The sequence below is a fragment of the Macrotis lagotis genome, chromosome X (assembly GCF_037893015.1).
Source record: "Macrotis lagotis isolate mMagLag1 chromosome X, bilby.v1.9.chrom.fasta, whole genome shotgun sequence".
NCBI lineage: Eukaryota > Metazoa > Chordata > Mammalia > Peramelemorphia > Peramelidae > Macrotis > Macrotis lagotis.
Genome location: NC_133666.1, coordinates 497,339,984 through 497,364,136, shown reverse-complemented (window position 1 = coordinate 497,364,136; position 24,153 = coordinate 497,339,984). Strand labels below are relative to the sequence as shown.

Sequence of the window (24,153 nt, the reverse complement as noted above, 5' to 3'; positions counted from 1 at the left end):
ACATCTCCTCCTTCACTTCTGTCTCATATGAAGAGGTGGCTCTTCTCTTTGCCAAGGCAATCCACCTTGCCCCCCTTCTATATTTTTTAAGTGATTGCTCCTTTTGTCATTCTTATCCTTTCACTAACCTTCAATCTTGCCTTATCTAATCTACTGGCCATTTCCTCCTACCTATAAATGTCTCCATCTATCTCATATTCAAAAAAAACCCAAACTCACTTGATCTATTCATTTCTACTAGATATCAATTCCTTCATCTCCATTCCTTCTTAATCTGAATGCCTTTCCTCTAAGACAATCTGCAATTTATCCTGTATGTATTTGGTTTGGACACAGTTCTGTGCAAGTTCTCATCATACTCATGAGCCTGAACTCTTATATGAGCAAAGACTTTTTGAATCCCCAATGCTTAACAATAATTAAAACTCATAACTCATATGGTTTCTATTATTTTCTTCATTTTTAGTCTCACATGAAGAACTGGCTATTCTCTTATCAAGGCAATCCCTCCTTCATATTTACAAGTAATTCCCCTCCTGATATTCCTTAATACTTACTGATTAACTTTAATCTTATTTGAATCTATGGTTTTTAGAAATCTAACAATTGTCAAAAATAACAGTAAGTTGTACCTGATAGGTGAGTTCATCAGAATTCCCTGTAGTTGAATGTGGTGTGTGGCTCACTAATATTACTTGCTGTGACCCTGTCCCACTTTGGCCAGAAAGTGAGGAATCTGTTAGTAGAGCTGGAAACTGCTGAGCCTAATAAAAGGAAAAATATATGATTTTATGAGTATAGTTTTTGTCAAAGTAAAAAATAATTTTTAAGATATCATACACATTAAAGATGAATCATATATTGTGAGAATAGAATCAAAGCTTCAGAGGCAGAAGGCATATTGGGAAATCATCTAGTTCATTCTCTTATTTGACAGAGAAAAAACTGAGACCCAAAGAGGTTCATGATTTATACTTTAAAAAATTAAAATGAATACATTATTTTACAAAATGACAAGCTATTACAAAATGAAAGTGACATTAATTATAAAGAACATAGCTAATCAAATGGAGTTAAAATTGGTTGATATACCCCAAATGAAATTACACTGGGGAATTTAAGTCCCAGAACTTTTAATGGCCTTGATTCAAACTCATTTTATTTTGAAAAGCAATAAGCAGAGGGACAGTGAAGTGAGAAAGAGAAGTGGTTTAAGAGGATTATGGAGTCAGGAATTAAAAGATATTGGTAATGAATTTTTCAGAGAACTTAGACCCTGGGAAGAGAATTATGAGTATAATGTGAACTTAGAAGCACAAATAGAAGATACTAACATAGATACACATTTCTGGTGGATTAGTGAAATGGTGATTTAGAGTTATTATTTCTTGTTTGAAACTTAAAAAGTGGAATGAAGCAGAAAATTACAGGTATACAGGTGTACAGAAATACAATGGCTAGAGTGTTGAATTTGAATTCAGGAAGGCCAGGATTCAACTACTGATTCAAACACTTAAAAGATGTATAAATCTAGACAATTCATTTAACTAGTCTAAACACAGTAGGAATAACAATACAATCACAAAGAGGAGAAGACTATAGTACAATTTTAGAATAAGAACACCAAGGGCAAGTACTTGAATAGCATCAGTTATTTTTCTTTTTTCTACTCTCAAGAAATTACTTGTTCATTTAGAAGTTTACTTTCATCCTAATAAAGTTAGAACATTTGATGAAAATGTATAAAGCAATACATATAACTTTTCTACCAAGTTAAATATGCAGGTAGGATAAATATATAAAGTAATCTGTCTTGTTCCTTTATAAGAACAAAACAAAATAAAAACTGAAGAGTATTTTTCAAACTGCACCCACCCCCCAGTTTCTTATTGGTGCTGGACCATGCTGCATTAAAGTCAATGTTTTTTCATGCTTCTAAGAGCTGACTTTTCCTGACTTTCCAATCTCACTTCTAAGGTCAAATCAATACTATCAAAGTTTCAGGTTACAGTGTCAACTACTTACTGCCTTGCCTCATGGTCCAATATCTTCCCAGACTCAAATTCCTTTCTCTATTCCCTGTCCCCTACCCCCCCCCCCCCCCACCAAAATGTGCTCTTTTTGCTGTCTCCCTCTTCATCTGCCCTTCCTAGCTTCCTTCAACTCTCAAAGTCCCAGTCAGAATCCTTTCAAAGTCTTCCTTAATCTTAGTGTATTCCTTCTTAGTTTACCCTCAGTTTATCCTGTATATATCAATTGTACATTTTTGTCTGAATATTGTCTCTCAGTCTCACAGGACTAAAATATTACTTTATATTTCTATTCATGACATCCTCTCTATAAGGTACTACTACTGATGTCAGTCAATCAGCAAGCATTTATTGACTATCTTCTATGTGTCAGGCACAATGCAAAGGGCAGGGGACACAAAGAAAAGCAGAAAACAATCTGCTCTCAAGGAGCCTACAGTCCGATGGGGCATGTAAACAACTATCTAATCAAAGTTACAGACAAAATCAACAGAAGATCAATAACAGAGGGAAGGCACTAGCATCCTGCTTTAACTTCAAGGAAGTCAGGAGAGAATTTCAAGTATAGGGCATAATTAAGGAAAAAATGTCAGTGCTGAACTGGAAGCAATCCTAGGTTCTCAATGCAGTCAAGATTTTAGCAGGAACAATTTATGCTCAAGTCTTAAGAGTATGGTCCCAGTAATAGACAGTATATCTTTCAAAGACCATTCCTAGGAGTTTAGAAAAGACACCTCACCAACAGATGTGCCAACTCGTAATGAATATGCTTGACTGTGGTGAACCATGTAATAAAGGTAAAAAATCGTCTTTGTTATTATATATTTGTCCTCTGCTTCTGAGGTGATGGTGGTAAGAAAGGGTATCAAGGGAGCCAACAATCACACTGCTTTTAGGCCATGCCACATCAAGAATTCTGACATTCCTGCTGTTGATCACCCTTTTCTCCTGGATTCACTTCTCTCTAGATTTTCAGGACAACCATCTCTCCTGGTTTTCCTCCTACCAACCCATCTACATTCTCTCTTGCTGAATCCTCATTCCATTCATGTCCTCAAACTACTAAAGTTCCTCAGGAGTCTGTCCTTCGCCCAAATCTCTTCTTCCTCTAAATAAACTCAGTGATATCATCAGTCCCCATGGATTTAATTATTATCTCTATGCTGATGATTCTCCCTTCTAGTTATTTTGTCCCAATCTTTCTGTTGATTTCCAATCTCATATCTCCAACCGACTTTTAGAAATCTCAAATTGGATGTCCAGGAGGCATTTTAAACTCATTATGTCCAAGACAGAATTATGTTTTCTCCAAACACTTTCCCATTTCTATCTTCCCTATTTACCTTAGAGGGCAACAACATCCTCCCAACCTCTCTGGATATCTTCCTTAAGTCCAATATCTCTCACTCTACCATGCCATATTCACTCTGGTGCCAAGGCCTGTCCACTTCACCTTTACAACATCTCTTGAATATACCCTTTCTCCCTTGTAATGCTGCCACCATTCTAGTGCAGGTCCTGATCACTTCATGCCTCTACAATTCTGGGAGGTTTTCCTGCTATAATTCTTTTTTGTGGTTTTTTTTTTTGGTTGTTTTTGCAAGGCAATGGGGACTTGCCCAAGGTCATACAGCTAGGTAATTAAGTGTCTGAGGCTAGATTTGAATTCAGGTCCTCCTGACTCCAGTGTTAGTGATCTATCCACTGTGCTACCTAGCTCCCCTCTGTAATTCTTTACTCATTCCAATTCATCCTCCATTGAGCCACCAACGTGGTTTTCCTAAAGACCAAATCTGACGATATTATTCCTCCCTCCCCTGCTTCAACACAATAAACCCCAATATTCCCTATAGCCCCCAGAATCAAATGCAAAATCCCATTTGGCATTCAAAACCCTTCATAAAACCTAGACCTCTCTTGGCTTTCCCATTGTCTTCTACTTCTTACCACAAACTGCAATTCAGTGACAATGGCCTCCTGGTTGTTCCAAAAGAAAAAAAAAATGATGCTCCATCTCTTGGTAATTCCATAAAAATAACACTCTATCTCTCAGCTCTGTCTCTGGCTGTTCCCCATACCTGGTACACTCTCCCTCCTTAGCTCTTGCCTTGGAACTTTCCTGTCTTTCTCTAAATCTCTTTTTTATATTACAGAAAGTTTTCCCCATCCCCTATTAATTACAGTGCCTTCTCTGTAAATTTATTTCATATTTATTTTGTATACAGCTTGTTTGTATGTATTCATTTATCTCTCACCATTAAATTGTGTGCTCCTTGCCTTTTAAAAGATTGCCAGGGGGCGGCTAGGTGGCATAGTGGATAAAGCACCGGCCCTGGAGTCAGGAGTACCTGGGTTCAAATCCAGTCTCAAACACTTAATAATTACCTAGCCGTGTGGCCTTGGGCAAGCCACTTAACCCCCTTGCCTTGCAAAAACTAAAAAAAAAAAGGAGATTGCCTCAACTTTTTTTTTTAATCCCTAGCACTTAGTATATTGGCTGGCACAATTAGGAGGCAATTGACTGATCTGTCTACTGGTAATTTAAATAAGACATCCTTGTTCAATGACCAATAAGGAAACCAACCTACTGCTAAGAGCTGAATCATAACAATCTTTGAATTCTTGCAATAAATAATGAAACTGGAAGAAAAACTATTGCAACTAAATGGAAAGATTGCTCATAAATATTCCTTGGAAAGGCAAAGAAAAGAGTTGGCACCAGGGGATCTATTATACATCTAAATGAAACAAGAAACACTATCTCATGAAATATTTGGCCTTCATGTACAATACTAATGATAAGTATCTGCAAAAAGATTACAAAAATAATCATTGCAGCTTACACACCAACACTGGTTACTATGTAGTAACAGTTACAACTGGATAAAATACTGGATAAAGTTATAGAGAAATCCTATTTAAGAACCTTGTAAGACTCTTCAAATTAAATCAACACATACTTTGTTACTTTGTGTCTTCAATGTAAAAGTGGAAAGACATGAAGAGTGAGACAAGTGCACAGCTGAAGAAAAAGGAAGAGAAGTCAAAAACTTGTAGAATACATAGTCTTATATCTCTATATTGTGAATACTTTTTCTTTGAGAAACTGTCACAGAATTCAAAATTATAGGTCATGAAGGCCATGACATAAAACTATAAAGAACGAAATAATATTTAACAGACAGGAAAAGACACTGTTGTCTCTGAGGCAATTGCTTCTTTATAAACAAACCATCTACTCATCAGAATTTGATTTTAAAAATTTGAAGATACTGACATACAACTGAAATCATGTAATTTAACTAATCCAACTAATTAATTCAACTACTTAAACAAGTAAATGAAAATTTTAAAGTAGAAATGGTTAAAAAATAATAACAGTAATTATATTAATTTTATTCAGAAGTTTAGCCAACTTAAATTAATGACAAGGAAAACAAGACTCAGAAAGCATCTAAATCAGTTAATATGAGACTGTTACCAAATGCAAAACCAGGTTAAATGCTAATCTTGTATTCTCTATTTCAATTAACTATGTGACAGTAAGGAAATCTATTGTGGAATATAATATGTGAAAGTCTGCCTGTTTCTCTGTATCTTCATGTTTTTAGATTTTTCTCACAAAAATTTCACCCACTATTTGTTAGTAGAATACACTTATAAAAATGTAATATAGATGAGAAAACAGACGTAAGTTGTTAATCACCCTTTTTTGGTTATACTATGATCCAAAACTCTTCCCATGCTTTTTGCATCTTCTCCTTCAAAAGATTGCAGAATGAATTTTTCAGTATCTCCCAAATCCTACAGACCTTCTCTTCATATACATAAATGGTTGGTCCCAGTTGTTTTTGTATCTTATTCACTTTAGTGTCATTTTATCTTCCTCAATAAGTACACCTAGAACCGTGATATTAAGAACCCCAAAGTGATGGCTACATCATCCTTGATGATTGATTATTAAGTCTACTATATTCTGAAAGACTGTGTATGTCTTAGGGCAGAGACTATTTCATTTTTGTCTTAGCATCTCTGTTGTCTAACAGAGTGCCTGACAGATGGTAGGTATTTAATTAAAGTGTAACTGAGTAGTTATACACAATTTGTGTAAGAGTTTTTCTGTTGGATAGGATTTTTTTTTTTTTTGGTTTTCTGTCCTCCAAATGGCTTCATTTTAAAATGTCCTCAGGATTATTATGTTAGCAAGAGTTTTTCAATAAACTTTGCTTTCCACTTAAGCAATCTTGCTCATAATCTGTCATTAAGCACAGCTATAAGCTATTCTGCCAAACAAGTTCATATTCTAAGTCATTTGTTGTCTTTGGCACCCAAGGCAAAGGGGGAAAAAACATTAAAAAAATTGTTGCCTACTTTCTTTCCTTTCAACTCATTTCTCAACCCTTTGCAATATGGCTTCCAATTCCTAAATTAATACTGCTCCAACTCCATTAAACTAATACTAATATTAATTGCTAAGCATGAGAGTTGTTCTCAAATCTTCATCCTTCTTAATCTATCTGATACATCTCACACAGATGAACATTCTTTTTACCCTATTTACTTTACTGAAATGGCTATTCTTACAACATCTGATAACAGAGATTTCCAAAGATCTATCCTTCTAGACTTTAGTCTTCTTCTAGACTTTAATCTAGTCTATTCTTGTCTTTTCTCTAACTGTTCACCCCCCCACCCATCTTTGTCTGTCTGTCTGTCTGTCTCTCTCTCAATGCTGCCCCAAGTACTGTTTCATCACAGTCTATCAGACATTTTAAAGTGAATATTCTATCAGGCATCCCAAACTCACCATGGATAGAATAGAACCTTTCTTCCCAAACTGACTTCATTTCAAAAATAGTAACATCCTTACAGCCTCCAACATTTGTAGTCTTATCTAACTTCTCAATTTTCCTTCACCCCACATATTCATCAAGTTGCCAAATCTTTTCTTTTCTTCCCCTATATTTCTAGTAAAGGTTCCTTTCTTCCTACTCACAGGCCCCCATACTTTTTATGTCTTCAATTCTTGCATAAATTCTTCTTCCTTTTTTTTGGTAAATTTTTATTTTACACAAATACAAAATGAGAAAAGAAAAAAACTTACTGGCAAGTTCACAACAGATCATAACAAAGGATTCAAATTAAAAGAATAAATTTCCATATCAAGAAATCCTATATAAGAAATACTACACATTGTTTTCAAAGCTGTCCAGCGTTTCTGTTTCCTTGTTGGTTTTCTTTCTTTTTGTTCACTGCTGTGCACTCTTTACTTTATTCCATCCCCTCAACCCCAAAAGAAGGCTACAAAAATATACTTGAAATATACTTGCCTAGATTCTTATAATTGCCAACTAATTATTTTCCCTGTCCTACATCTTTATGTTCTCCAATCCATTATGCTCATTGCCAAAGTGACTTTTCTAAAGAATAGAACTTTGTTATTTTTTTGGTCATGTGGCTCCCTATAGTCCTAGAATGATATATAGATGTCTCTGTTTGACAAGTAAAGGCCATTACAATCTTTGCTCAATTTACTTCTCCATCACACTCTACAGACTATTCAAAGGTCTCTTTACTATTCTTCACACGTGATTCTACAGTGGCTTTTCACAGAGTGCTCCCCTATAACTTTGAATGTAAATTCTACTTCTTTCTCCCATAAAGCTTTTTCTGATCCCCTATTTTGTATGTACTTCAACACACACACACACACACACACACACACGTATATGTATGTTCATGCTGTATCCCCTAATAAGACTATAGGATCTCTTTGAGAGTGGTATTCCCAAGGTCTAGCATGTCACATAGTGGGCACTTAATAAATGCCAAGTAGGTCAATTAAAGAAACAAAAATAAAACCAAAACTTCTGTGAAATTCTGGGTGCTTCGGCTTTTCTTCTTTTTATATTGTAATTAATTTTTGTTATACCTAGTTTGGTGGATTGTGCTTAGACATTTAAAGTACTTTTGACTAGATTTATAAGACTTTAGGCAAATAAATTTTTCCTAGCTCTTGCTTACAAGAAGTATGATATTCCTATGCTTTAGTGATCACTTCAGCATTACAAATCCATTCAAATGTGCACTCTTCAAAGTACCTGATTACTTCCCAAGTCTGTTGGTCTACTGAATCTTTAGCCTTCAATAAGACAACAGTGGTTCAAAAATAACTTTTGAGGTCCTCACATCTTCAGTTTCCTGCCTAAGTCTGTACAATCTTTAGTAATTCTTCAAAATTCCTTCAGGAAGTATTCAGTAAGTATCTACAGTAGCTGTAGATCTACAGCATCATTTTTCCTTTAAGAAGAACAATAAATTTGTTATATCCAAGTGTTCAGAGATTCTTTTTCCCTCAAAACTGTGACATTCTTTTATCCAGTTTCTTGACATCTCAGGATTCCCTTTTAACTTTTTAGAACCTTTTTCTTCTTTATTTTCATGTGAAAATGATGATTGCAATCCAAAAGGCAATGAATGAGGGATGATGTTCACCTTGCCAGAGAGATTTGTTTACCACCAGAGCTACTTATTTAGTAAATTCCATATTGCTCATAAAGTCAATATAATTGCTACAGAAAAATAAATTGTGGTTCTAAAAATTCATTTACAGTTGATCTCAGCAATGTGCCCAACAATAGAGACTGATTATCCATTACAGGCCACAGCATCTGGTGATCCACCTTTCTAAGGAGAAGAGTTAATGATAAGGTCATATCAAAAGATTTCACATCTATAGGTTTTGACAAAGAATTTTTCTGTATGGGATCTTGTTCATTAAAAGTGTCATCCCTGTACAGTTTTTTTCAGATTCTATACAGATGCAGTGTGCTTATGTAAGCCATTGCCTTCACCTAGTTCTGGTACTGTACAAATCCCTGTAGACAGCCCCAAAGTACTTGCTAAATGAGTCGGGGATGCTCCAGTGTGCTCAAAACTACTATGGACCAATACCATGATATGGTTGTACAGGAAAATGAGAGTTCAAGCTGCTCCAGGAGATTCTGACAATGGTGTTGACATTCTCGTCTTTCAGGGTTTTTTTTTCTTTTAGTTCTTAGGATATATTTCATTTCCTGAAATATTCTAGAAAGTAGGGGGGCATTCAGTGAGCCTTTATAAAGCCTCTTTTAGAAGGGAGATAAATTTATGTACAATATGAGCATGAAGAATGGATACCTGACTAACTACAAACAGAACAGTCATAAAATGTCTCTATAAAATAGTTATCCACACTTTCTAGATTTGAGATTTCAGTTTTTGTCTTTCTTGCTAGTAGTTTCCCTATTTTAATGTAAGAAACTGTGAGTAATTTGAACTGCAGAGTTATGACTCTCATAAAAACCTTTAAATAGTATGACAGCTTACTCAGCACTGTTTTTTTTAGGTGGGTAACAGGGTTAAGTGACTTGCCCAAGGTCACACAGCTCGAAAGTGAGGAGAAAATAAGGCTGATGACTTAGCACAGTGCCCTCTCACACAAATCCAATTCATGTGTTTATCATGGCATCTTCAAGAACAAAGGACAAAAATATAATCCTGTACCAGTGTCTCCTATATTGCACAGTCAATTCTAAAGTTCTTAAGAGAGACCTTCATTATGTACCTATGTCACTTCTTCTGACCCCCTAGTGAATGCTTGCCCTCCATTAAAAAAAGTTTTTTTGGAAAGCATACATCTGACATTCTAACAACATAGCCAGTCCAGGTAGGTGTGCTCTCTGTAACATTTGAATGCTTAGCAGTTTAGCTTAAGAAAGGACCTCAGTGTCTGGTATCCTCTCCTTCCAGGTGATCTTCAGAATCTTCCTAAGACAATTTATTTTTTTTTTGTTTTTTTTTAGGTTTTTGCAAGGCAAATGGGGTTAAGTGGCTTGCCCAAGGCCACACAGCTAGGTAATTATTAAGTGTCTGAGACTGGATTTGAACCCAGGTACTCCTGACTCCAGGGCTGGTGCTTTATCCACTGCGCCACCTAGCCGCCCCTTCCTAAGACAATTTAAATGGAAATGATTCAGTTTCCTGGCATGGTTCTAGTAGACTGTCCAGGTTTCACAGGCATACAGCAATGAGGTCACAAAACAACTCTGTAGACCTTCAGTTTAGTAGAAGTCTAATACCTCTTCTCTCTCACACTTTCTTTTAGAGCCTCCCAAATACTGAGCTATGTCTGGTAATGTTAGTGCCAACCTCATTGTCAGTGTATACTTCCCTGGAACAGGCAATGCCACAGTATTCAAAATGTCTCCATTTATTGTAACCAATGGTTCCATGGTCTGGTGCTGGTGTATGGGGCACCTGGATTTTCTTAGTGTTACTTGTTAGGTCAAAATTAGCATAAGCAGCAGAATATAGATCCATACTTTGTCACATCTTAGCTTCAGAAGATCATGCACTAATACTCCCTCCACTTTGCTCTTGGCTTGTAGCCTTTTCAAGTTGAAGAATTTACCAACAATGCAGTAGCTGACCTTGATGCTATGTTCATTCTCAATGGAGACTTTGAGAACATGGCTGAAAACATCATGCTAAAAAGACTGGGAGCCAGGACACAACCTCATTTCACTCCATTGAAGACCAGGAAATCACGAGAGCATCGTCCACTATGCAGACCCTGGACAAACTTGATGTCATGAAAATGATATACAATACTGATGTATCTTCACCAGCTAACTAATATTTGACATAATTTTCCAGAAGTTCTCATGATGGTACCAAGGGGCCTTGGTCAGATCTACAAACATTGTATATAGACTTCAGTTCTGTTCCTGGCATTTTTCCTGGAGTTGTCAGGCAACAAACACCATACCAACTGTTCCTCACACTTTCTGAAGTTCTTAGGGAGGGGATCCTTTCCAGATAAAGGATTAGAATATTGAAAAGAACTTTGGCAAAAATCTTACCAGTAATGACTAAAAGAGAAACATCGCTGTGATTGTCATAGGATGTTCTATTTCCTATACCTCTACTGAGTTCAACAATGGAGGCATCCTTGAATTCCTGGGAGATAAGTTCTACATGCCATAATGTTGAAAATATCAGTCACCTTTTGCATGAGCAATGGACTACCCCACTTTGTAAATCTCAGCTAGAATAGAATCAGTACTAGCTGCTTTGCCACATGGCATTCAAAACCTCTTCTTTAGTTGGAATTTCAACTAGGGACAGATTTAACAATAGAGGGTGAGTTGAAATACAAAGAAGCCAGATGTGGGAAATATAGTTAAAAGGCTACTGTTAGGGGCAACTAGGTGGTGCAGTGGACAGAGCACCAGCTCTGGAGTCAGGAGGACCTGAGCTCAAATTTGGCCAAATAATGGCCTGGCTGTGTGACCTTGGGCAAGTCACTTAGCCTCATTGCCTTAAAAATAAAAATTTTTAACAAATGGCTACTGTTATGGTTCAGATGAGAGACAGTGAGAATCTGCAAAACAGCTGTTGCAGAAGAAACAAGAATATATTGTAGCAGAGGTCCTAAGAGCCATAAGATTTAGGGAATGACTAGAAAAAAAGATGGAAAAGCCAGAGAGAAGTCAAAGATCATTTCAAGATTTCATACCTACATTACTTGTATAACTGCCATTAACAAAAATAGCAAAATCAATGAGAAAAGTTGGTTTGTATGAAGATCATTTATTTTATATTTGAATATGTTGATTACTAAGTTAGTAGAATCACAGACATGGAGCTGGAAGGCACCTTAGAGCAAAGGTGTCAAATTCACTGCCCAAACTAGATTAAAATGTTTAATGTTTAATTTAAAATGTTTAACATAATAAATAAAAATATAACATAGACAATGTTAATTTGTGGTTTTCTAAGTTAATTTGCAGGGCTGTTAGAATTTGCAAGGAAGGTGATATAGTGAATGTTGTTACTGTTTATTCATCTTTTTCAAAGAGGATCAAATGATGTCACTGTAGCAACTCCTTAATGAATTGGATTTAAGTAAAGATAATTATACAAAATTGTCAACCTCACTCTCTCTCAGTCACCAGAGTCCAAGGACAAGACAAAATGCTACTTGGGATGATAAGAACCAGAAAAGGTATGTGGCTCTTTTAACAATTAAAAAGTCAAAACTTTCACAATGAATTATATCCCACAACACTCTATAGGTCCAGCAACATTAGCTGATCATGATGGATTTCTAAGACCTTTGTAGAAAGCAATTTTATTCAGAGCAAAAGATGTTCTACATAAAGACTGAGAATGAGTGGGTAGAGAGGAAGTAAAAGATCATCTACTCTTTTATCTTATTGATATTATCTTACTCCTATATAAAGGAATTGGTGAGGAAAGGAAAGCAACAGACATTATTTAATAAGCACTTACTATATGCCAATGTAATAAGTACTGAGAATACCAAAAAAAGGCCAAAAATAAGTCCCTGTTTTGAAGTAGTTCATTTTCTAAGAGGTGGAGAAAATATTAATAACAATGTACATAGAAGATATAAGATCCAACTGGAAGGAATGAGAAAAGTCTCAAAAAGTAAAAGATAAAAGGGGAGAACACTAAATACAGGGAATAGTCATTGCAAAGGCATAAATGTGAGAGATAAGGTATCTGATGTGAGGTACAGCAAGTGGACCTATTTATCCTGAGCTTTTGAAGGGGACTAAAATATAGAACACTGGGAAGGCAGGAAGAAGTTAGGTTATAAAGAGCTTTAAATGTCAAAGAGTACTCAATATTTGATCTTATAGGTAAGAGGAAGTCCATGGAGCTTATGGAGTAGTGGCATAAGCAGACCTGTGCTGCAGGAAAATCATTTTGGCAGCTAAGCAGAAGACAGAATGGAGTATAGAGGCAGAGCCCAATTTGAAGACTGTTATAATAGTTGAAGTGAAGGGAGATGAGGTTCTGAATTAGAGTGGTGGCTGTTTGAGAAAAGGAAATATACTTAAATATACTTAAGAGATACCACAGTTGAGAATAGGGCTTATAAAATATCTTTAATATATTAATTAAAAACCTTGCAAAATAAATCACAAGCAAGCATTTGTTTTAGTAAAAGAAAACTATATTTCCATATGGTTACAGATCACAAATTTAGAATGAGAAAGAACCTCATAAATAACTAATGTGTATGTGTATAAGCTATATGTAATATGTATAAGCTATATTTGATTGCTTGCCACCTCAGGGAGGGGTCAGAGAAGGGAGGATAGGAGGGAGAGGTAAATTTGGAACTCAAAACTTTAAATAAAAATATTATAGAAAAAAATAAAGAACCTTGTAGGTCTTCTAGCCCAATCTACTCATTTTTGTAATGAGGAAATCAAGGTCCAGAGATGTTTAGTGATTTGTTAAAAGTCATAGCAGTACTATCAAAGGAAGGATATAAAGAGGATTTGGAATCAGAGAATCTGGATTCAACTCTAGGCTTAACTTGTGACTTTATTTAACATCTTTGAGCCCTCTGAAATCCAGAACAATAAATCCCATTTTCAATTAAGGACTCTTCAAACACTTAAAAGAGGGAACTCATATTTTCCTAGGTCTTTTCTTTCAAACAATCCTTGAGTGATTGTCAGCTGTCTAACCAAGCTAGTTGTCTTAATAGACATACTAAAGCTAATCAACTGTCAACCTAAAAGCAGTGCTTGAATAAGCCTAGCTCTCCAGATTTTAGTCTGAGCAAAGCAGGATAAAATGCTCCGTGTTCTAGATAAGACAGATACCTTAGTGCAACCTAAAAAAGTATTAATTTGTTTGATTACCACATCATGATGATTCATAGTGAATGTGAAATATAATAAAATACTCAGATACTTAAAAAACCTGTTATACAGCTATACTTCTGCAATAAGTAATAAATTCATTTTTTAACCCTAATTGTATTATGTATCTTTTTCAAAATTTCTTCTCATGTCAAATATTCTAGACTTTCAAGACCTTTGTGGATCTTGACCTCCTCCAGATTTTGTTTCATTTAGAAATTTGACAACCGTGACTTTTAGTTTTTTATCTAAACCAATCATTAAAATGTTGAGATTGCTCAGGACAATTATTTCAAGCACTCCAATAAAGATCACCAAGAGATCTTGGAAGCTGACATTAACTTATTAATGACTACTCACTGAGTCTGTTCAACTAGTTCTGAATCCAGTCAACTAATAAATATTTATTAAGCTCCTACTACATTCCAAGCATTTGGAACACAAAAAGAAATTTTTAGAACAACTGCGCACGTGCGTGCGCACATGCGTGCGTGTGTGTGTGTGTGTGTACACATTATGAACAGGAAAAATAGAAAATAGTTAATAGAAGGAAGGCACTAGAATTAAGAGGGGTTTATATGCCTCCATTTCCAGACTTCTTGGGGAACAGAGGCTGGATTAGGAGAAAAGATAATCTCTGGTTTGGACAAGTTTAGTTTAAGATATCTACCAGGTATCCTTTTTGAGATGTCTGAAACGTAGTTGGAGATGCAAGATAAGAAGTCAGTAGAAAGATTGGGGCAAAATAGCTAGAGCTGAGAATCATCAGCACAGAGATGGTAATCATATCTATGGAAGCAAAGATCATCAAGTGAAGTGGTAGAGAAGGAGAAGATGGATAGAAGTCTGAGGGACCCCTAAGGTAGGAGAAGAACCAGGAAAAAAAAAAGAGTATTATGAAAGGAGAGAGTGGTTCAAAGACTGCAGAGAAGTCAACAAGAATAAGAATTAAGAAAAGGTCACTACATGTGGCAATTAAAGAGAACATGGGTAACTCTGGCAAGATTAGTTTCAGTGGAATATGTTTGGAAGCCAGATTACTGCACGAGAGAAAATAGAGGCAACCTTTCAAGAAGTTTAGGCACAAAGGGCAGAAGAAATACAGGATGATAATTAGGAGATTAATCATCAAGTAAGTTTTATTTTTTTAGACTGGGAAACAATGACAAGCTTGTGGGCAGTAGGGAAAGAGCTAATAGAAAGGGAGAGAGACTGAAAATAAGTTATAGAATTGGAATAACAGGAAGAAATCTCTTGAAAGATGTGATGTAATAAGATTGCTTAAATAGGTAGAAGAGTAAGTCTTAGTGGTAAGTAAGGCCACCTCATCACGTAAAGATATGGGTAAAGGAGGAAATAGTGGTAGAAAGCACCTATGATATGAAATGAGGAAAAAAGGGAGAAAAGGAAGATCATGCCAAATAACTTCAGTTTTTTCTTTAAAATATGAGGCAATATTCTCAGATAAAAGGGTGAGGGTAAAAGTAGGGGGAGCCAAGTTTGAGGAGTTATCTAAAGATGTAGAAGAACTTGTGTAGAGTGGGACAAAATTGATGAGGAAATTTAAGAGAACTGTCACAACAGCAGAAGCAAAGTTGAGGTATGACCATCTTTGTGGGGCTGAGGTGGGGGTACAGGATTAAGTCATAGGAAGTGAGTAGATTGAGAAACAGTGGTTAAGGTGTTTGAGGGGAGAGTCAGTCCGTTTGAAAACAACTAAATGCACTGTCACCCAACCTACATATCACCATTTTATCTAAAAGAACTACATGAATAACTTTAATCAAATACTTTCTAGAAAATTAGGGATAATGGATTGTTAGCATTCCTACATTCTACTAATCTAGTCATCACTTCAAAATAAGATTAGTCTAGCATGAACGATTCTTTTTTTAATATTATTATTTTTTGGCAAGGCAATGGGGTTAAGTGGCTTGCCCAAGGCCACACAACTAGGTGTGTCTGAGGTCAGATTTCAACTCAGGTACTCCTGACTCCAGGGCCGGTTATCCACTGCGCCACCTAGCTGTCCTAACATGAACTATTCTTGATGAAGCAATTTGACTTTTTATTCATTTATTCCCTTACTAAGTGTTACAAGCCATCCTTTTAATAAGATGTTCTAGATTTTTGTCAGGAATTACGATCACGCTTATAGACTTAAAATTTGCAAATTTCATCTTACCTTCCCGCCCCATCCCCTTTTCTAAACTGAGAAATTGGGACTTTGACGTTCTTCAATCCTGTAATTCTCTTTGCCTTTCCCTACTACCTAAATGTATGCATTCCCCAAAGGTTTAAGGCTTGCCTTTAACACTGTATTCTTTCCTCCCTCAGCACTTATCTACTCCAATAGCTTCAACTAATAACTCTATGCAGACAACTTCCAAATGTATATTTCTAGCCCTTACTTGCTCTTTCAAATTCTACATTTCTATTTCCTACATTACTGTTCCTAGATGGCTGCTCTATTGGCAACTAAAACACAACATATCTGAAATCAATTTCATCACATTCTTCCAAATTTACATATTCAACCTTCCCAACCTTCCTTGCTATCACTGATTCCTGATTTTCTTGTTTCTATTCCATACTTTCTATGTTCCTTTATTGGGGAAAAGGGGAAATCAGGGAATAACTTCAAGACTATTGGAGATTCATTATAGAAACTCTACAAATACAGATTTACTTGTATTCTAATAGTATTAGAAAGACTAGAAAAATAAGAATTTAAGCTATTTTTTTAACAGTTACAAAAAATGGTTTGTGTTAGAAGGTGAGCTGTCCCATAAGCTACAGATGATATAAGACAGGAACTCAAGAGAGAGATGAGTTCTGGGTATCCAGTTTGTGCAGTCATCTTCATAGAGATGATATTTATAGAAAGGTTTTATGTCATGTGAATAATATCTCAAATTAAATAGAAGACATCAGGAACTGTGTTTTATCCAAACTTTGTATCTCACCATCTGGTATAAGACACCTTAGGAGTTAATAAATGTTTGTTAAAATTTAAATACTGGGGCGGCTAGGTGGCTCAGTGGATAAAGCACCAGCCCTGGAGTCAGGAGTACCTGGATTCAAAACCGGTCTCAGACACTTAATAATGACCTAGCTGTGTGGCCTTGGGCAAGCCACTTAACCCTATTTGCCTTGCAAAAACCTATAAATAAATAAATACTGAATATTACTTCTTTCCTTCTCCAATAAAATTCTAAATTGATATGTCATCATGGTTTGGAGGTAGTCCTGTATTCTCAAACACTATGATTCTATCAGCATGAAAAGGTTTCAAACAGATGTTCAATTATGGGTAACAAATTATTGATCCAATACTAATGAAAGAAAGTTCAAGGAGGCTCACCACCAGATTGACTGCAGGATGAATAATTTTTTTTTGGTCATTACAGCTCTTCTAAGGTAAAGGCGGCCACGATCTGCATCATTGAAAGAAGTATTCACCACAATGAAATCAGCAATCCTCAAAGCATTCAAGTATCTCATTTTTGTATGATCTAATTTCACCTTTGGTCCTTAAGAGTTAATGAGCAAAATATAACTGGATCCTATATCTATGAGAGCTTTATATAACTTCCTACATTATACAAGGCTGTCACTTTTTGGTCACCTGAGATGTTGCCTGTCTAGTCTTTCTTTATATATAAGAGCTGTACAAATAGTTTGAAATATTTAAGCCTGATAAAGATTTTTAAAGTCTGGCATTGAGTTTTGACATTTTGTGTTCTCTGAGAGCAAAACTGATTAAGTAAGTCTCTATATTTTGCAGATATCAGCTATTGGTTCAAAATCAACCTATCAGCTACAGGCACTCAAAAATTTTGTTATATAGAATGAATGAATGAATGAATGAGTTAAGATCTTATTGCTCTATCATTATTTTCTTATGTCTGATCTTTCAAGGAATTTAGGAACAGCCATTTTCTCTTTAATTGCTGGCGAAATCTTTTTTCATTTCTTCTAGTTTTTATTGAAAGGAAAACTAAATCCATTATCACAGGACAATTTCTATGATCTACTTAGCTCTCTGTGCTACTCATGTATTACTGTGTAGGCTACAAACAGTACTACCGTGTTCTACACGTGTTCTACAGTGGCAGGTAACTGCTTTAAAAAGACATATGCATACCTACAAGATTTATCTCTTATTTGTGAATCAATCAACAAGTATTTATTAGATGATTATTGGAGATGAAAAGAAAACAATGAAATAAACCTTGCCCTAAAGGAATTTATACTCTTATCAGGGGAACAACACACAGGCTTAGACAAAATAAATAGGGAATAGTTACTAGACTTGTGATTTTTTTTTTAGGTATAGAGAACTCTTGATAATAAAATGTTCTCTACCAATGTGGGGCAGCAGTTTTGGGTTTTTGGGGTTTTTTTTTTTTGCAATTTATGACCTTAGCGAGGCTCCTGGAGTACCGAGAGGTTTAAGTGAATTGCTAAAAGTCACAGTCAGTATGTGTCAAGAGGCAAAACTTGAACCCTTGTCTTCCTAGGTCCAAGGCAAGCGTTTTATCTACTGTGTCAGGCAAATATACCAAAGAGATACCTAAATACTAATAATGAATTGAAATCTAGGGAAAAAGCAATTATGAAGGAAAGCAAGGAGTAAGAAGCTAGATTATAAAGGGTCATATATATAATTTTAAAAGGGTGCACAGTTTGGGACAGGAAAGATAGTTCTGTTTTGGTCTTAAGGTTAAGATGCCTGTGGGTCATCTGAAATCACTAAATAATTTTATTATTTTTCCCTTTCTCTCTAATCTTCTTAATTATCACTTTTCCATTTCACAAAAATAGCAATCTTCTTGTGCAACCAAAACACTCCCTTTTTGTCCAAGAACTAAAAAATACATAATCAGGTTTATCAAGTTTCTTATCTCCTTCACTGTTTTTGTTTGTCTGGTTACTTAAAAGATCATAGAAGGAACCTCAGAGATCTAGCACAATCTACTCCTTTTATAAATGAAGAAAATGAAGCTCAGAGTAATTCATTATAAAGATAATAAATAATAGATTTTAAAAATCCAGGTTTTTCCATCTCCAAATCATACCCTCATTCCATTACTTCATGTTTTTCAAACTTCCTTTAACCAAAAAGGTGTGTGCGTGCGTGTGTGCATGCATTTTGTTCCTTACAGGTTATGAGATACACAATACACTTGGAACCTGAATACAGTTCTATGAATTCAATTCTTTTTCTAGATCTGCTTTGTTATATTTGGTTTGGTAAAGACTTTGGAATCTTTTGCATGTTACAATTGAAAAAGGAGAGGGGAGATGAAGAATAACAACGATGCAGCAGAAGAAATGCAAAAACCTTGCCCTTCTCTTCTCAGGGTACAGCTTGGCACTTTGAATACAAAAAGATTGCATTGTATGAAAAGGAAAGACTTAGGTGATGATTTACCATACAAAAATATTCAAAACAACAGCAAACTCAGGATAAAATACCTTTACCATGCCTACTCCCTATGGTAAGAATATTCAATTATAATGTGAATATGAAATGAAGTTTTTTGTTACCAAACAAGACAAGCTCCTAAATAGCACTATATGAAGTCCACTGAGAAAGTTAAAGTAAAAACAACTATGAAATTGAACTGACCTGGGAAGTGATGTTAAGTGTAACTGCATCAAGGCCACCAGAAAGCATACCCTGAGTGTCAGCCAGAGTTAACGTGACACTGGCATCGCCTCCAACTCCTGATGAAGACATTACAAGATTTTGAGTGGCTATGGTAGATGGAGACATAGATGTTGCTGAAGGAAGATTTCCAATTGTAGTATTAAGGTCTATAAAACAGAACAAAATAGAGGAAAAGAAGATCAAAATATAAGCTAGGTATATAAAACTGTGGTATGGAAGAATGGCTATTAGTTAACCACAATTTTGTGGCAGATAAATTTATGGCCATTGATCAACTAGGCTGATGGAATATTGTCAATAATAATTTTACTAAAAGGCATTTTAACTGCCTAATTTATTTTTCTCCAAGTAGATAAACTGTGCCTTTCTAAATATTTGTGGAGGATGTGTTGAAGCAAAAGAAAGAATGGAACAACCTAGTCCCAGAGATTTCTGCCATCAAGAAAGAATACAGAATTAAGTGTTTAATTTTTTGGTTATCTACTTATGTGCTGCTCAGAATTAAGATCAAAATACAATTAAAAGGGATCAAATATCAAATGGGCAACCACCAGTTTCATATTTTAGGTCTTTAAGGCTTTTTTCTACTTATGTTATTTCTTTATTCCTTTTCTCTTATTCTGAATGGCCAAGCATAAATACAGACATCCAGTTCAATAATAATGTTTTTCTCTGAAATATTAATATTCTCTAGTAAAGACAGCAAAAGATTTTTGGTTCCCACAAGGATCTATGTAGGATTAATTTTTTCCTTCTAATGAATGATGAAAAGGGAAGGTTTTCTGAGTGAGGATCCTCTAATACTTTCCTTTTTCAGAGAGCTATTCAAAAAAAAGGCAAACTTTGTTATCCAGGATGAGATTGGCTCAGTATGGGTTTGCCAAAGTCTTTTGGTAGACATTGGAAAAAAAAAAGTTCAATTTTATATTCCCATTTAAAAAAATTATTTTTTAAAAAATGGAGATGTTTCCATAACCTAGTTTATCAGAAAGCTAACTACTAATTATACATTTAAGAAAAAACCTCCTGTTAAAGCTTTGCTGACTTGGTTATACCAGTCCAGAGAGAGCCTCCTCATATCAGTCAGGGAGCCAACAGGAAAACTAGGTTACTTACTTGTAACTGGAGTTCTCCAAATATATTGCCTCCATAGATCCACACTCTTGGAGTCTCACACTGTGCTGCACAGACCTGGAACCTTTAAAAGCAGTATAACCATTAGGAGTCTAGTGCATTGAAGCAGCCACCGGGGGCTCCAAAGTTTACTACATAAGGAGACAGTAAGATCCCTCCCACCTCTCTCTCTTTTTCTGACAAACTGACTACAGAGGACTCCTAAGACAAACAAAGGTAAGAGAATAATGAGTGTGGATTTGTGGAGGATTTATTTTCTAAGTACTCCAGTTACCAGAAAACTAGTCAACCTAATGTTCATAAAATTGCCTCCACATATCCCTACTCCTGCAAACTAATCAGTACCAATCATTATAGAGGTAGGTTGAAGAAGACAAAAAGATAAAAAAAAAATTCATGTAAGATTATCCTATAATAAGAAACCTAAATTTGTGTCCAACAAAAACACTACGGAGAAGCTGTGACCTAAATAACCTACCTAGACTTCTCCACTGGCATAACTTGCAAAATACCTGTGGAAAAGCTACTAGAGTGCCAGTGAGGAAAGAAGTCACATTTTTCCTTTATCAAAGCAAAGCTGATATACTCTATCACTATCTAAAATAGGTCCTACTTACAAAGATATTCAAACATTAACAAAATTCCTCAAGGGGGTCAAAAGTTATTTGAGGCAAAATGTTTCCAAATGTTTTTATGATAAATGGTTGATCAAAAGGTTCCAGGTCTGTGCAGCATAAAGAATCTAATAAGAAAGAATCATTGACAAGGAAAAAAAAAAGAAAACTCTGTATTCTTCTAGCTATATCAAATCTTCAAAGGAACATGCCATTGAGTGACTAATGTCCTGAATCCAGTTTTAATCTCTACAAAATCCAACTTCACACACACACACACACACACACACACACACACACACAAACTCAAATAGAATTGTCCTCTCTGACTATAAGGAAACTTGGAAGAGAACACATCAATGTTAAATATATATGATTGGAAGTACATAATCTGATATAATTCTTATTTGTTTCTTAATACTGATTCTATAAGATATTAGAAAAAGAAATAAAATACATTACAAGAAAAGGAAATAATTATTTTTATTGTTTGTTTATAAAAACTTTCCTACTTAAACTACTATTTGTACAAATCAAAAGTCTTCTAGAGTGGTGGCTAGGTGGCGAAGTGGATAGAGCACCAGCCTTGGACTCAGGAGTACCTGAGTTCAAATCTGACCTCAGACACTTAATAATTACATAGCTGTGTAGCCTTGGGCAAACCCTGTTTGCCTTGCAAAAACCTTAAAAAGAAAAAAGTCTTCTAGAAATTTTCATAACTTTAGTGATGGACAACTCTTAATCACACTACAGGTGACTTGAGTTATAAGAACAAGAAATAAGTTAAAATCTGTTCAAATAAGGTAACTTAAAAAAGATTTAAGTCAACTCTACTAGGATTTTTATCTGACCTAACACTATCAAAAATTTCAGGGTGAAAATATACAGTATTTTAAAAAAACATTCTTCTAAAACATTGATCTGGCTTTCATCAAGAATTTAAATGATATCAATTCAAATTTCTGAAACCTAACAAAAATTAGAAATGAAGGAAGGATTGACAGCATGGGATTTGCCTTAATGGTGAGAATCAAATATTGACTTTTTAAAATAAGTGTAGATTTCTAGACCCAAAATATATAAACAGGTGCTTGTTTCCAGAGAATTTTAGCATACAAATATTGAAGTACTTTAATAAAACTGTTCAAGGGGCAGCTAGGTGGCGTAGTGGACAAAGCACCGGCCTTGGAGTCAGGAGTACCTGGGTTCAAATCCGGTCTCAGACACTTAATAATTACCTAGCTGTGTGGCCTTGGGCAAGCCACTTCACCCCATTTGCCCTGCAAAAACCTAAAAAAAAAAAAAACAACTGTTCTACCTCACTCTAAAAAATTATAATATCTCAGTGATTGTCATCTAATCTAAAGGAAGCTGAGTGGTGCAATGGATAAAGCACTGGCCTTAGTGTCAGAAGGAGAATCCAGTCTCAGACTCTTGAGTGAAATTCACTTGATCCTGATTACCTCACATCCAGGACCATCTCCAGTCATAATGATTCAAATCTGGTCACTGGATCCAGAGGCTCTGGAGGAGAAAGTGAGGCTGGTGACTTAGCACAGCTCCCCCTCACTCAAAACCCATTCATGTGTTTATCATGGAATCAACTTCTTGATGTCACGGTAAAAAAAACCCCAACAACAAAAGCCAAACAAACCATCCCCCACCCCGAAAAAAAAACTGATCTAAACTATAACCAAAAAAAACCTCCATTACAATAATTTACCCAGTATCTGATCATCTCAGATTTGTCTGAAATGATGACTTAATAGCATCTGCATTTTCAGAAAGTATTTGTAAATTAAGTAATAAACATATTCCTGAGCTAGTAGAAAAGGTATAACTCCAATATCTTAATGACAGAATCCAATGAACGATGAGTATATCATGGAAAGAAAGTGGAAAGGAAAGTAAATATATTTTTCTGTGTTGAAAGATGAAAATAAAATAATTTTATCAGGACTATTCTATGTTTAATATTGAGTACTGTTAATATTATTAATTAGCTATTAATTCCTTCAAAGAGCTACATGTCTCATTTTAAGCTTTCACTAATATCAACTGCTTTTGAGCAGATGTTTATATGAAGTTGAACCGTCCTTGTCAGAAATTTATCTGTATTGGAATTTGTCTTCATTTGTAACTGACATTCTAAGGGATGATGTCAATAATTGGCAAAAAGAGGCACTAAATATTCACATTAAATCCCTCAAGAACAAAGTATACTTTATAAATATCACCATAAAATGTTTCCTAATTCCTAAGAGAACTTCTACACCTAAAACATAATGCCCTTCCTCTTTAAATATTTTTTCTTCTCTTTAAACTTTTCAAATGGAACTGACATAATTAACGATGAATCTTCTAAAATTTGCAGTATACCTTTCCCAGTTCAAGAGAATAATACAAAAGACAATATTTGTTTAATACATAATAATGGCTATTGAAAGACACTTTAGAACTGTCTAATTATTACAAAATAATTAGCAGAATTATTATATTGGTATTAGAATAATCTCGCTTAATGGAAGGACCTATGACTACTCTAAATCAGTAAATTCAACAAAAAGAGGAGTCTGAGAACAAAACAATTCTTCTACAATTAGTGTTTATAATGGTTTACAGAGTAGACAGACACTGAGTCTAGTTATAATTTTTACTCTGTTATAAATGTTTAAGAATGAGAATATACAATACCATTATAGCTGACACCTTAACTACAACCAGTACTGATAGCTACTCAACCCCCCCCCCATCTTATTATCTTTTAAACTATTTGACATTAAGGAAAAAATGTAAATGATTAGGATAATCTGCCTAAATTCAATCTAGTTCAGAGATGAACGAAAACTGAGAACACAACTTAATTGCTTACATCATAATGACTCCTATATTTATGACAGTCAACACAAGAAAGGCAAAACTCAAAAAAATTCCTGAATAGCATTTAATCTGATACTATATTTTATCCACTG

General features: G+C 35.1%; 1 protein-coding gene across 1 annotated transcript in view; it reads right to left on the bottom strand.

The window, feature by feature from the left end:
- Nucleotides 1-24,153, bottom strand: part of ZNF236 (zinc finger protein 236) — a 222,667-nt gene that overhangs the window by 25,406 nt on the left and 173,108 nt on the right. The window contains 2 exon segments of the mRNA XM_074202830.1: nt 633-764; nt 19,392-19,579. Of these exon segments, the coding sequence (XP_074058931.1) occupies nt 633-764; nt 19,392-19,579 (320 nt within the window).